The sequence below is a fragment of the Lathamus discolor genome, chromosome 1 (assembly GCF_037157495.1).
Source record: "Lathamus discolor isolate bLatDis1 chromosome 1, bLatDis1.hap1, whole genome shotgun sequence".
Taxonomy (NCBI): domain Eukaryota; kingdom Metazoa; phylum Chordata; class Aves; order Psittaciformes; family Psittacidae; genus Lathamus; species Lathamus discolor.
The window spans coordinates 156,153,838-156,169,911 of NC_088884.1; the positions used below are offsets into that span (position 1 = coordinate 156,153,838).

Consider the following 16,074-nt stretch of genomic DNA (forward strand, 5'->3'; position numbering starts at 1 on the left):
CTCTGCCTTAATTAGCAAAATCTTACATGTAAGCCTCAAAACAGCTCAATTCTTTCTCAAAGGCAAAATTTAAATATATCAAACATCCTTCTAGATACTGCTCCAACCAAAATACTAACAAAAATACTGCTGTCAAGATCTTGCAGAGCTGAACTGCACAAGCACAGGTGAAAAGTTCTTCAGGACAAAGGACTAGTTCAAGCTATAAAGGTTCATTAACTCTCTTCTAGTCTCCCCAGTAGCAACAAATCAGCTCCCTATTGCTGACATCTAAAGGAAACCAGCATTTCAAAGTCTGTTTTTTTGTGTTCTTTGCATTTATAAAACTGACAGACTCAGCAATATGGAAAGGAAAAACTGAGAATTCTAGACATCAAAAATAAAAAGACAGACTGAGTTCATCTCCACAAATATCTTCTTATCTTTCAGGAGCTCATGAGAAATGTAAGTTAATAGATTAAGTAAGAACAGCTAATCTCTTTACTCATTGATGACTCTTGAAGAATTCACACCTAAGAATTAAGGCAAGAAAAAGAACACAACTTCTCCAGGCCTCTACTGCAGGTTTTCAGAAAACACTTGTTAAGGGAAGCCTTGCCCTGCCTTCCAAAAGGCTGTGACCAACCATCCCCTCACTGGCTCTACAAGCACAAACACATCTCTCACATTAGACATTCTTCTTGGCTGACCTGTGCTCAGCTGCAGATCTTAATGCCTAAAAACCCTGCACGCAGGAGGGCACGGCTGCTTATCCACTTAGCCCTGAAAGTTTCCTTGTTAAACTGCGTTTTTCTGAAGCCACATTATGCCTCCATTGGAATGACATCTTAATAGCTATTGCAGACAGCTCCTTATGAACATCAGCTGTTCCTAATGACATCTTCCACCACACAGGAAAGGGAGAGGACAAAAATGTAAACTTTCAGAAGTTAAGACAATCTGACACTTACTCTTTTGTAAAGGTAAGGGGTCACAGCAAACACATCCAGCCACTGTAAGGAATTCTAGAATTACAACTTACATGTGTAAAGTTGCACTAAAAAAGCCACTGAACATACAGCAGGAACAAGCAGCTTAATTCTAGCCAACTCAAGGTCCAGGAAAACCTGACAGTCTCCTAACTGGGCCTGTATTTACAACAGATTTGAAGTCGAAATGAAAGCACCTGGTTCCTACAGCATAATATAAATCAACTGCTATGAATAAAAATGTCTAAGCAGTTTATTTCCAAGAAAACAGACAGTTAGAACCTTGACAAAAATCTAGACCATAAGCATCTCCGATTCCCATTATGGCTCTGTTACACTAAAATGAGGCTATGAACTGCAGTTTCTTATTTCTTTAAAAGATAACGGATACAGTAACTGTTCATGCGACCATTTCAACAGCAGCAGTAAACTCTTCCTGGATTAGATAAGAGTTTGGAATTAGGTCATGTACACATTTGTATGTGCCTTCACTGTAATCAGAGTAAAGTATACGTTTTGAGAAAAGCAAGATATTTTTCCACTAGTCAAGCTTCAAAAAAATATGTGATGCATTTCTGCAAGAAAGCACCCAGTCTCATTTTCTCTCTGAAACATGTTCAGATATAACATTCATAAATGAAAGCTGGAAGTAGGACAAGCCAGAACAGAAATAACTGCACATCTACTATGTATTTAGATTTATTTCCAAGAATAACTTTATTACCATAAAACTGCATAGCTTTATTTTTACATCTGTGTCCAGTTTCAAGCTTATTATAACAATAAAATTTTACCTTAGAAACAGTAGCTTTCACAGCTTTTTAAAGCTTGAATAGTGAAGTAATCAGAAACTGACTTCAGCTAGCAAAGTCCCAGTCTCAAATTTGTATCTCTTTGGAGAGTTCTCCAGTACATTTAATACTTTCTACCATTAGTAAATAATTTTTCTATCATATAACACCCCCAAACTGTGGCGGCACATACCTGAGAAACACCTGTGAACTCTGATCCAACTGAACTGTCTGTAAACTGTGTACCATTTAACGAGACCTGGAAAAAATTGATAGTCCATTGGTTACAGAAGTTCAGTTTAATGCTGAAAGAGCATTAAAAATACCAAACAAGAAAATCTTTCCCTGCATCCGAGGGCTGATAAAACAGCTTTTGAAATTTGAATGATCATTTGACTGCAGAGATGGAAAGCCCTTTTTCTTTTGTACTAAGTGTTCTACAGATGTGAAAGTTTACAATTTATATATTTTAAACTTTTGCACTATAGTTTTTTATTACAACTCTGAGATGAAATAACTGATACAGGAAAAAAGAAGAGTCATAAGCAAAATACCATTTTTCCTTCTGTATTTGATTGTGTTTAGCTTTTAAACTTCTATTGTCAATCGAGACAATTACCAAAGATTCTTGCCTTTTGAAAGCTGAATACAATACTGTTTAGAAAAATATGCAGTGTTAACCAGGAAGACTCTTCCACAGCAAGCCTCCAAATGGCATTCAGCTATTCCACTGTAGCAGCTGTCCTCCTGCCCCAGGTTATAATCCATACAGAAACCTCACAGACATCTCTTCTATGCCTTGTTTCTCCACAAGTGTTACAGAGACTACACCAGATAGCATGAGGTGCCTTTCATGAGCCATAAGTGTTTTCATACAGCATTATTTGAGGACAACAACACAAGAGTAAAGTTAAAACAGTGTACAAAATCAAGTCAGCTACAAGGAAGAGCCCTCGATCACACTGACTTGAAGAAAATGCATTTTATTTAACAAGAAAATAGAATAACGGGAGATAAAATAATAATGCGAAATAAAATCAACTGTTTTTTTTTATTTTCCCTCTTCTTGAGCACTGGTTTATCTCCTGAATTTCAGCTATAATTTACCTCATGCCTCTGTTCCACCTTTCACGTGTTTTTGCTAAGCATTTTCACTCTCCAGTTTACCACCTACTGTTGCCCGACATATTTCTAAGACTACTCTACAGACCACAATAAAACCCAGCATATTTAACATAGGAACCCCCACATCTTGTGCATTGGATTTACAGAGTTCAGAAAATATTTTTACCCTGCTGCCAAACTAGAAACTTAAACTGGAGCCTCCTCCAGTACAAAGGAGCATCCTTCAGTTTCACACATCCCCAGGATTACTGACTGCTCAGTTTATAGAACCAGACAGATTATCACAGAGCCCTTTTTCAAAGGCTGAGCAGAGGATAAAACAATCTTCAAGTCATTGCTTGAGAAGATACAAATAAGAAACCACACAACTCCACTTATATACCTTATACTAACTCTGAAGAGCAGGCATTTGAGAGAAAAACCTTATATGCAAGCCAAGCATCTCAGATCTGAACTCATGGGAGCAAAAATGCTGAGGTGGAGCAAGTTCTGTATTTTAACTCAGCCCTTTCCCAAAAAATGGAAAAAAAAATAAAAATAAATCTTTGGAATTAAAGAAAATTGTCTTCACCAAGGAAAGAAATCCTCCAGTACTGGAGTTCCACTGGTTACTGGCATGCACATACATTTAAGAACAAAGAAACCCGTAAGGAAGTTTATAATGAAATTGTTATCGGAAGCTCACCAAAAAAATAGATTTTTTGGGTGAGAAATTTCAAAAAAAGACAAGTTTATTCAAAACCGTTACTTATTCATTAAGGAAGTACATTTACCTTCTTTATATTCAAGACAGTGATAAAGAGAAATGCATGAGTCATCACATTTATACATGCAGACCTTGAGTGACCAAGCTGAAGGCACCCAGAAACAAAAGCAAAGACAAACAGTAGAAGGTTTCTGTTATCCACTAAATGTCACAGGATGCCGAGACAAAACAGTAAGCATCATGGAACAAGCTGTCATGCTACTGACAAAAGAAAAGGCATCTCTTGATCCTAAGCACTGCACAGAATTTGGTTCAAAACATTAGTGTAATACCCCCAGAGTTTAGTAGTGACCTAAGTATCTGTATGAGGAACAAACACCAAGGAATTAGATAGATAGGGGGGAACCTAGAAAGAATCATCAAAAATTAAGCATCTGTAGGCAATGACATTTAAGACATTGTATGTGAGGCTTAGAGCAAATTTAGGAAAAAAGAAGAAAGGCACAAAAAGGACTTAAGTGGGGGTGAATAATGACATGACAGGCAAGGGACCAAGATGCCTAAACAGCATATTAGAAAAAACGTTAGAAGAATCTAGAAGAAGTTGTCCAAATGGGGCCCAAACAATAGCAAGCTAAAAACAGATGGAAAAAAATTACGAGACAGTGGCACAAATAATTTAAGGAAGTGAGGGGAAAAAAAACCCTATATAAACTACAAGTAAATCCTTTTTCAAGGCACATGAGGATCAAGGAGCAGTAGGTAGCCTGACAGGATTGTATTGCTAAAGTAAGTAAACATAGATTACAAAAACACTTGAACAAGCTGCATGGTCATGGCAGAAAAAATGAGATTTTTCTCATCTGCGTGTTCACTATGGAGGAGTTTAAAGATATTCTCCCAGTGAAAGGCTTTCTTATGGAAGAAGCATTAGGAGATCTGTTTTGAAGCACAGCACTGCTAGGAGAGAAGTATGGAGCAAACTGAACTAAAAAAATTATCAAACCACCAAGAGTGGATGACATTCAGCCAAGAGTCTTAAGGAAGCTCAATAATGTTACAGTTGCACTAATAATTTCAGTATGTTAATGCTTGCTTTATACTTCAGCAGTACCAGAAGTGCAGAAGATCATTTATTAAAGTATTTATTAATTAAGCTTTCAAAGGACATCCAGGAAACTGCAGTTATCCAAAGTCTGCAGCAAGAAAGTGCTCGAGATGATAAAGTTAACTAATAGCACTAAATTTTTCTTGCTACTGAAGAAACCGGAGAATGGCAAAAGGACCTCACAAGATCTAGTTATCAGGCCATATGTTAACAGCTAGAATTCTGTGTGCAGAGATTTAAAGTAGAAGTGACAAGCTAGACAGCTGTCACTTCTGGACAGCACTAACTTCCTTTTATTTAAACTTATTTTTACAGTTTCTGCACAGTCCTTTACAGTATCCCTTTTAATGATTTTAAAGTTTTATGTTTTAAAAACCTATTTAATGAAGATAAGTGCCAGAAGAAAGGCTGACATGGATCAGGAACATAGGAATCTCTGCTTGCACTCATCAACATAATGGCAACATGTAGAGGGGAATCTTTCTGGCCTTTCTATGAATGTTACTTACAATGGAAAAGCTATATGGAAATATTTTCTTGCAAGCTGCTGTCACACTAACTCACCCTCTCTAAAATGTGTCTTTTCTGGAGAATAAGGCATATAGCATCTTGGCACAGTATAATTCATACCAGAAAGTATGAAGACAGTGAGAATCACAGCTTCAAAACCACTCCTCGATTTCATCTGAATGACCTTGAAGAACCAGCTGAACAATTAAAAGCACTCAACGACTGCCATAATTTGCTCTAATAGCCTGTCACTATCAAAATCAACCCTTCAGTGGATTGAGCGACATATTACTAGACAACACACCCCCATCTTTCTCGCAGCTGAAGTCTGGTGAAGTCATACAAACATCACGAAAGGGAGAGGGATTCAGTGTCTAGGAGAGCTCGGGAAAAGAAAAGCTCAGGAAGATAATTTAGATTTGACTGAACTCTAAATAGTTCTACAGGTATGTGATGCTCAAAAAAATAAATGCAGGACTTAAGCAAATTTCTCCTGGGGGAAAACAGGTAGAAAATATTGCACTGATTTTCTCAGGTACTTTAGGAAAGGCACAGACAAGAAAAAAAATCCAAACAAAACCCACTGTTACCAAAACACAATTAAAGCTACACTTTATTCTAGAAGGTCCTAATAACACAAAAGTATTCCATACCACTTGAGTTAATTCCCTTGTTTTTATACAGGGAGGTGAAAAATTAAGTTTGTTGAAACATCTGAGACTACATACTTTCTGTGTCTGAGTAACACTAAAAGACAGTTACTGCACTTAACCCTGGCTACCCCCAAAAACCCCATCAAGATGTCTTTATGTATGCTCTCCTGCTTACACTTTTTAAGCCAAAACCCATTTGCCACAGCTGTTCAGAGCTCAGCCTTCTCCCAGGCTCTTCCAGCCAGTGAGCACACTACAGCACTGCTCTACAGCTTCACATAGAAGCTCTGCCTGGCTTTCCATGCTGCTACCCAACACCATTTGGGTTGCAGCAGTCTCAAGTCACACTCAGTGGTGAAGACCTCCCTCCCCACAGCCTGAGCGAAGCTCTGACTTGGGTACTCTCCAGTCACAGGCTGAGCTGTTCCTCTTCTCTCCCAGGCACAGCTAAATTGGTCACAGAACTGCTTCTGGCAGATGAGTGATGCTTACAAAATCCTAAGTGATTTTCAGACATGAAGATATATTTCTTTATGCCTCCAGTTCAAAGGATATGAAACTATCTGTTTCAGTAACTAAAAATTAAGGATTCTTCCTCCCTAACTCCAACTGATTTAAGGATAAGCTACCGTGGAAGTCAAATGCATGGATGAGGGGAAAGAATGATGATAAATGCACAAGAGAGGAGCTCAGCAGTATTTCACAACCAGAATCTGACACAGGACATCTCTGGATTGGAAAGACCTGGAAAGGTACATGGGAGGAGGGTTATTCCACACATGCAATGTAGTTCTCCATTCATCTAGTACCACGCACTGTCAGACAGGACAGCATGCTGGCCAGACCAATAGCATGACAAGGTCTGGGGGTTTGCTTGCTTTAAACATTGCTCCTGAACATTGCCGGTAGTGACCGTTGTCTCTGCAGTAGCAACAGCCTCTGCAGAAGGTATATTACAGCACTGAAGAGATACAACATAAAAAACAGCAGTAAACCATCACCCCTTATCCCTTCCTTAGGCCTTTTTTAAAGTCCATATTATACCCTGTTAACAGCTGGTATAGCCCAGTTTTTCACAGGAAGAGCAAACTGAAGCAGATCTACTTGGCAGTATCCTCACTCAACACATTTCCAGGTTCACTGGCACAGCAACACTCAAACTGAAGCAGCTGTCGGAGTTTGTTACTGTTGCTTTAGACAAAAAAAAAAAAAAAAAAAGAATACTTTTTTGACATAAGTTACACAAAATTTAATCTCAAAGAGCTTTTAAGCAGTAGCTTGTAAATGAGTAAATGTTTGATCTGCAACAGTGGAAAGTGTGGAGATTCCTGCTTCTAAATATGCCTTTGGGCTGGGAGGAGGACACAGTGTGTAGATGAATAAAGACTAATAAATAGTTTAATTATCTGTAACAATAAAAGATGAACAAACTACTGTAGTACCCCTCCTTGATTTAGAAGCGGGAGTGTTCTGCTTAAGAAATCAACATTATAAACATCTAAGTTTTTCATGTGATAATCACACATCTCTAGTGAGACTAAACAGAATGCAGTTTTACTTACTAACACACGCTTGCCAGGGAGTCTCAGTATTATATATAGGAGAAACACTGACAGAAAAAGTGATTATTGATGAGCTGTAAATGTCACCAAAAGGGAAAGTTGTGAAGGTTTCCTACACAAAAAAGATCCTTGTTTTTACTAAGGATGCTCAAGTACCAAACAGAAATTGGAGAACACAAAGACAAGGTGATAATAATTAAAATTCAAATATCTGTATTAAGGCAGCCGATACCTGATCTTGCCAATTGATTATTTGCAAACTATCACTCCATTTTATCAATGATGCTATTCTGAGCATTAATATTCACACACGAGTTATCTTTTTCCACTCCATCTTGCTGTATTATTATTCCGCTGTAGTTCACACTCTTTGAGATTAGAAAACTTTTCAGTGAAGAAAATCATATCCATAAACAAGTCAGTGATGCAACAAGTCAGTCCCTTGGTACTCCTACAAAAAGCTTCTGTACTACATGCAATTTCAGAGAACCCTCAAATCTTGAAGTCAGTTACCAGGGATATAGAAAAGCGAAGGCTGCAGAAGAACAAGCATTCCAAGGAGTATCACAAGGCATTTGTGACTCTCTTGATACCCAAAATGTGAAATACAAAATCTGAATATTACTCTCAAATATAGCTAAGCTACCATTTAGTTCTGAAATAATTAAGCAGCAGGAGTAAGAGAAGGTGTCAGAAGTTGAACAACAGCTGAGAGTAAAGTGTTGGTGGGAAACATGGCAGAGGCTTCAGATGGCAGAAACCACTGCACATCAGTACAGCTAATGTGTTGACTCAACTCTTACTTACACTAGTGTCTAATACACAGTGCATTTATGTTCAACAGCTATTATACTTCAACAGACATCATACCCGAGAGCTCAGCCAAATATATAACCATATCATACTGTTCTAAAATAGAAATAAGCCAAAACTTCACTCAACAGTCAAGAAGCTAAGCACACTGTGGCTGCACATCCCACTCCTGGTCACAGAGGATGTTCGTGGAAACAGACTTGGCGCAGAACACCAAGTTAGCTATGAGATATATCAACTAGCTATGATAAGCAACGCCATGTTACTAAAACTGATTTATGTACAATCTTGTCTATATGTACATCTGGATAGAGCAGGTTAGAAATCTTGTGACTGTAAGGCACAAGGGCCCATTGTGTCATTCTTAGCCAGAGGGATTTATGTACTCAAGGGCTAATCACAGCACATAGACTATGAAGGGGGAAGAAGGAATAGAAACAATGCTGGCACTAGGAAAAGATCATTCATCCACCTTGAGAATTCACAAACATTTTGTTCATAAAGACAAGCAAAAGGTAAGGAAATGCCAAGCAGATAGTACCAATGCTGCACTCAATTACAAACCCAAATACTTGTTCAAGGAGCTAACAAGGCTAGTTAGGTCACTCGTTTAGCCCTCCAAAAGGTGAGGTATGAGATTACTTCATATTAGGAACAACATATTAAGATAAATCTATTAAAAGTTAAGATATATTTTGCAACAGATTATTATTATATTAATTCAATATTAGGTCCACGCTATGCAAGCATCTCCACAGAAAATTCTTCTGAGCAAAATGGTTTCTTATTCCTTCTGACTTGTGCTACTGCTAAAATACAGTTTGCGAGATCCCAGGTATCACTTTTCAGACAATGTAACAAGTAGTTTTCCTGTTTTCAACTTTCCTCATTATTCATATAAAACTAACAGCATGAGACTTTAATAGTTTCAGTGACGCTTCTATTGCTATCTTCTTAATGTAGCAACACTGACTTCCCGCTTTTTCTTTGTTAAGTAAAATCACATCACTACAGGATTTGACTAACCTGCAAGACAGGTCCTCTGTAGGCTTCCCTTATCCAGCAAGTAATATTATTAGAACTTATCACTTGGATTTAAGTAAACACAACACTGTATTTCCATAGCTTAGTAAAAGCTAGTCCTAAAACAAACTGCTGATGTCAAACAAGCTGACAAACTGAGGGTGGGGAGGCTTAATCTAGAAAGCTTAGTCTACATTGCATATAGATAATAAAGCAAGTTTACTATGAATGACTCAACCCCCCAACAAAATTATTCCTCTCCCACACCCCCAAGATCCCAAACCTGATTTGCTTCTTTTCCAGCAATAAAATCCCTTAGGACCTTTGATGCGAAGTCAAAATGTCAAAAGAATTTCCAACAGAAACGAAAATTATTTCAAAGGAAATACTTTTCCCAGCTGAAGCCTTTCTTCTTACAGATGTTCAACACAGGGGGAGGAATTATAATAAGTATAAGCAGTAGGCATACACTAGACTTGTTCAAAATGACCGATACTTTTAGGCTTATAGCAAAAGTTATGAGTGAACTTGGGAGTGGGTGAGGACGCTGTCTCCATCTCACCTATTTTGGGACATAGCCTAAACCAGACCCAAGATACAAGTCTCAACTACCTCCTCCTAAAAAGTCAAGACTAAGTAATCTGGCCAACAAGTTACTTAGTGCCTTGTGCCAAGAAACTTTTAATAAGATATAACTATTTCCAGGCTTATCATAAGGTTGGGGGACAAGTGGGGTAAGTCACCTGTACACAGCCCTGGTTTTCAGCATAAAGCATAAGATCAGTAGCTGCAGAAAGCTAAAGGCATTCTCAACTCCCTCTCTCCCCCCACCTTTGTAAAAGTGTTGGTCATGCATTTAGCATCTGCTGGATCAAACAAATAGATAACCAAAAAAAAAAAAATCAGTGCAAAAATTCAATTTAATCAAGGTTTTGCTTTCAGTATGACCAGACACGCACACACAAAAGCGTCAAAAATAGAGCAGGGAGGAAGGAAATCAGACAGCTCTGAAAAAATGCAGAATAGGAAGAAAAACGGTCTTATTTCTACCTCTAGTTCTTTTAAGGTCTCAGGTCCTCTGAAAATAGGTAAAAGCAATGCTTCTGGGTGGGTTTAGACAGAACTGATTATTTACCTGCTGCATCTTTTCTCCTTCAGGTGCTCAGAGCCAAGATACAACAATTCTGCTGCAGCACAGTAATCAGAACAGACTGAAGACCTACTTAAATTCACAAACCCATCAAACCCTGACTGACAAAAGGCTATAGTCAGAAACACAGTCAGATTAAATGACATAAGCTGAAAACTCATGCCTGAAACTATCCCGGGGAAGTTTTTTTTCAGTAGTACCTCAAAGACAACTTTGAAGTGGTACTTTTAAAAGAACGCTGATATTATTCTGTAATGAGTTTTAAGGGAGCAACATCTATATTCTGCGCTCTTCCTCCCACACATTCTTCAATAGCACACTCAGATTTTCTTTTAACTGAATCAATCTAAAATACATCCTTCAGGAAATGAGCACCTGTTAGGAAATAAGGAGTTCACAGGTTATAGCAGCACAATATGAAACTACCAGCACACACACAAAAAGCTCCGATCTCTACAGGAACTAGGAAGAATTCATTAGCCAAAATTAAAAAAAATGAAACTCCAATCTGTATCCCATTATAAGACAATGATCTACAAACACTTAACTTTTTAACTGGAATATAAGCCAAGTTATACTCAAGAGGTTCTCATCTATTTTATTTTATTAAACAAGGACAAATTACTCCCTTGGATGTTTGAATGAAGCAGACTTAAACTATTCATTCCATTAAACTTAGATAGGTATATTCATTCCTACCTCAATCACTGCAATACCCCCCCTTCTTTTTAAGTCTGAGGTGACAAGCAATCACTATCAAATAATACCCTAAGAAAAAAATACGAAATACAAAATACACAGTTGCTTTGTAGAATGAAGTGTCCAGACCCTACCAGAAGTCCTGCTGTGCTCTGCAGACTCCAAGTTGAATTCCACAATTAAAACCAAACCTACATAAGCCGTACTTCAGAAAAAGATCTCAGCACTGCCTGGCACATGATCTCATGAAATTTGTGTTAGCAAAGGCAACAGACCCTCCTGAATTAATTCCTGTTTGGGTGCTTTTTCCAGATGATATAACCTAGTGTAATCCCTATTTACAGATTTCAAGTAGCAAATCATCTAAACTAGAATTAATCTCGGCTCAGAATCTATTAGCAAATTTCACTAATTTTTTTTTACTCTCCATCATCACTTATCTTCTGTTCTGTATTCAGATGCTTCAATCTGATGAGCCATTTATTCCCTATCTTCTGAGAAACTGGAGTTAAAAAATAGCCCGTGGAAGTCAGGACACAATTATCATGATCCTTCCTACTAGGAAGTCACGAGAACTGGTATCCAGAAGAAATCCCTGATGGATGCCAAATAACCTCCCTAACTCCTCCATTTGATACCACTGTGAAGATTCAAAGACCAGGCTAGTCTTCTTTTAATACACAGAATATCATAGAATATCAATGGAGTATCACAGCTAGGTACAGGCCATCTGCACAGCCGCCCCAAAGGTCAACCTATCTAGGTACGTCACATGAAATTTGGCAACACTTGCATCAATACTGTTTGTTTGCAGCACATGAACAAACACTGATTTTCCTCAGTCAGCTGAAACTCTTATTATCCATCTAAAAGTTATTATATCCTCTGGAAGCTTTATCAATTAAATTTCACATATTCTTCCAAGCGAGCACAACAAGGTTAACAGCATTGCCACAATTCCCTGTAACCCACTAGCAATACAGCCAGTTACAATTAGTAACTGAAAGTTTTCCAAGCTACCGCAAACTTGAAGATAAACCCCCAGCCATCTCCGCGGCCCTGCACATTCATTCTCAAGGAAGACACACGGTTCCAAGCAACGGTTATTAACGCCATAGTGAACTTCTGCTGACTGAAGTCTCTGGTGGTTAATGGTTAATTGCCTTCCAGCAGAGACAGACCGCTACAGGAGAAAGCAACAGATTCCTGATGCCATGCAAAGTGTCTATGCTTGCAAGTCCCATCTTGTCATCTGAACTTCCTTTAAACCTAAACCCATCTGTCTCATCTTACAAAAAACTTAAAAGTATCTGAATAACAATTTACACCATACTTAAATCCATAAACACATATTAGAAAAATATATATAATCTATCACACTGAAATTCACACTATATGCAGTAAATGAAAGATACTGCCCTTGGGTGGCAGGGAATAGAAGCATCAATCTGTACTTGCATCCAACTGTCGAACTTTGGTTTGTTAACTACACCATCACTATTTGTACATGTGGGCAGCCTCAGCTAGTGAGCCACTGCCTCATAGCATCATAAAGAGAAAAAAAAAATAGCTTCCAAAATAAAACTTTTAATTTTTGCATTAAAAATCATGATTAAATATATATCTATATTTAAGCTTAATGGAAGGAGTAAGTTAGAACGGGATTTAGCATAGAAATATTACAGCTTTGATAGTGCACTGAAACAATGACACTTCAGCAAAGAAACAGTGAAGATGGGTAGAATCAAAGCCCTACGTTTTGAAGTAAAAATGAAATACAAACCAGAAAGCTGCAAACCATGACATCAGCTTGTGCTCATCTGTTGGGTTTTTTTGTAATTATACCTTCATTATTCTCAAAGAAATCTGTTTTTAAACAGAACAAAACCCAAACTACACTAAGTATGAAGCTCTCAGCTCTTAAATTGTATGCAACCAAGAAACTACAGCATGCCTATTCTCGTGCAACCAACTACTTGGCTAAATAAGACCAGCTATTCAGATTAAAGCCAGCATTGATTAATATCCCTGTCTTCATTTCTATATTGGCATTGCACAGATCTGAGGTGCTGCATGTAAACTGAAAAATGTTATTATAAATCAAGTATTTTTTAAAAAGTACCACTCTTCACATGCATATTTAATGATTTGTACTGATAATTCTGTAACTTCTTCCCTTTCATCTTATTCATATAATTATTCACACTTTACATTTCCAACTGTCAGAATTTTTTAATTCCTAGCTCCAAATCCAGCAATTTCATATCTTAAGGGAACATTTAAAAAAAAAATAATAATCAGAGCTACTGACAAGTGTCTCGTGCTGTATTTGCCAGCAAATATCCTTTCTGAGATTAATCCTCTATGAAGATTTGAAAGCAAATGGGGAGGAAGGATTTGGTTATACCAATGGCTTATTCTCATCCCTAAGACTGTGAAAAGGAAACATGATTCCAAGATGCATCCCACTGATTCCAAGAGACACTTTAAAGTATTAGCGCTGCCTCACAGCCCTCTGGAGGAGACCTCATTTGGTCAACCACCTTCAAGAAACAACTAACTGGAATAGACATGGTGACAGCCAAACAGGGTTGTCAGCAAAAGGTTCGTTTAGTTTAGTGAAGCAATGAAGTTCCCTTCTGAATGCACTGGGCACGGGTGGAAGACAACAATTAAAACTGAGAACAGGGAAAGCTGAGAACCGGGAAAGCAAAGAACCAGGAAAGCAAAGTGAGATGCCCTGGTATTCATTCAAACTGAAGTAAAAGACTATCAGTCACAGCACAAAAGATGTGAAGCAGAACTGAAGACAGAGATAGTGAAGATGCATTTCAAGTGAAGTTGAATCAGCTAATGAAAGACATTTTATGGTATTTCTACAGATAGGCAATACCAAAAAACCTGCCCAGATTCCTTCACATTTTTATCACCATTCACACAAAAAGCTTTGCAGTTACCCAAATACATTAGCAACCCAGTTGCAATGTATGAACTGCCTTTGTCTTTTGGGTGTTTTCCTTCACAGCAGGGGAGGTGAACGGAAATTTCCCTACCATAGTTTTGATAAGGTTCTTATATATCTTTTAACACTGCATTTAAGAAGCAGGAGGGAAAAAAAAATAGTATTTTAAGTTTTGTGTAAAGGTATGGACAATTTGCAAGATAAAGCAAACTTGAAAACCTGAAACCCAATTAAAATCAAATTTAATATTAAACCATAAGGGGAGGAGGAAATAATGTCTTTTACTGGCTGAATTATAGTAACTAATTGTATTTAAAGAGTTTTCTGCATGGCATTAAATGGTATTCCCTAGTTGACAAGCGAAATGGCAGAAGGAATACAAAATAACAGAACTAATTTACGCGTGGACAAGCTTAGACTTGAGTGAAAAAAAAGACTTAAGCCTGTAATACCCAGAGGTGCAGCCACCAAGAACGCAGGCTCTCCAGGGGAAAAGGGAGGGAAGGAGGTTTTGTTTTAATTACACACATTACAAATTCTTTAGGAGCACGTATCTCAAATGCAATACTTCTCTTCTTTGTAGCTAAATATGACAAAGCAGAACTGAGCCAATCCACCTCCTACCAGGATTCTGCCTTTCCTGTAGCAAAATAAAAAAAAGCTCAACATTTTTCCAGCAATTATGCAGCCACATGTACTAAGAAAAAAAAAGAAAAATCAAAAGCTAATAACGACGATGATTCAAACATTTCTTTTCCCCAGTACAATGGCCAAAATTATTCTGAGCAGGTAGATAGAACGCCCGTGAAATTCTCTCAACTAGCCCTAACAGGTAACAACCATGCATATACACCTTTTTCCTAGTAGAGTTGTTAGAGATTTAATCTGTTGTTTATACTTTAATCCTGAACAGAAATATGTAAAATTAATACGAATATGCAAAACAAAAAAGCCTAAAACATGCCAGCACTTTCCCTAGGAACAGAAAGGAACACTCATCCAAAGGCAAGTTTAAGATGCCTTTAGATGAATTAATTCCTAACATTTAGGAATTAATTACTTGACTATGTAGCTTCAATGACACAACTGTAGATGCTCTATTCCAGAAATGATGTTACAAAAAAATTACCTCTCCTGGTATCTGGTATAGGGTTAAACACACTCACTCATGACAGCAAGATCTCCTAAAATATTAAGTAAAGCCATGAATGGGAGCATACATTTTCAGAAGGATTCACCAACTATAATTTCTAAAGCTAGCCATGTTTTTCCCATAACAGAGAAACAGAAATGCCAGGCAACTTGCATATATTATACTCACAAGACACAGACAATACATCACAGAGAAATAATTCTCCAGTTCTAAGCCCTTTCAATTCTGCAAAAACCAGCATCAATATGAAGCAAAGTCCTAGTTTAACAGCTAGACTTAAGAGCAATCAGTAAAACTATGGGAGAAGACACAGTTCTGATGTTAAAGCTTACTTGCTGCATTCAAAGGTTATGTTACTAACAGTTCACTACAAACTTAATAAAACTGCAAGTTAAACTAACAGACACAGCAGATTACCTCAGTCTTTGCGCTTCATTATCCCAGCTCTACATGTCCACAGGGCACACATACATCACATGATGTATTAAATTTCTTACGTCCACATGAAATGCACTGCTTAAACATAACACAGGGTGTGCTTCAACTACCATTATGGGAGGGATCAGAAATTTACTGAATTAACTGAAGAGAGATGTAAATCTTGAAGTCCTCTGACCCAAGCATCTGATTTACTGCTGCAATTTAAGAAGCAGAGATGAGAGAATTCAGGGGAATCTCCTTACCAAAAGGCAGGGATGGTCATAGCAGAAAGCCAGCCATGATCCCAACATTCATAAACAGAATAAAAAAAAAAAAGTGTTATCTTCAGAACTCTTATCTCAAATATTTCCTGACCCAAACATACAAGGATTATATCCAGATAGTGAGCCAAACCTAAGTCCTAGACTGGA

At 37.7% G+C, this 16,074-nt stretch overlaps 1 protein-coding gene across 3 annotated transcripts in view; it reads right to left on the reverse strand.

The window, feature by feature from the left end:
• Positions 1–16,074, reverse strand: part of FAM193A (family with sequence similarity 193 member A) — an 82,059-nt gene that overhangs the window by 48,205 nt on the left and 17,780 nt on the right. For all 3 annotated transcript variants that reach the window (XM_065660591.1, XM_065660600.1, XM_065660582.1), the window contains exon 2: positions 1,953–2,018. In XM_065660591.1, coding sequence (XP_065516663.1) covers positions 1,953–2,018 — 66 coding nt within the window. The remainder of the gene's footprint in view (positions 1–1,952; positions 2,019–16,074) is intronic.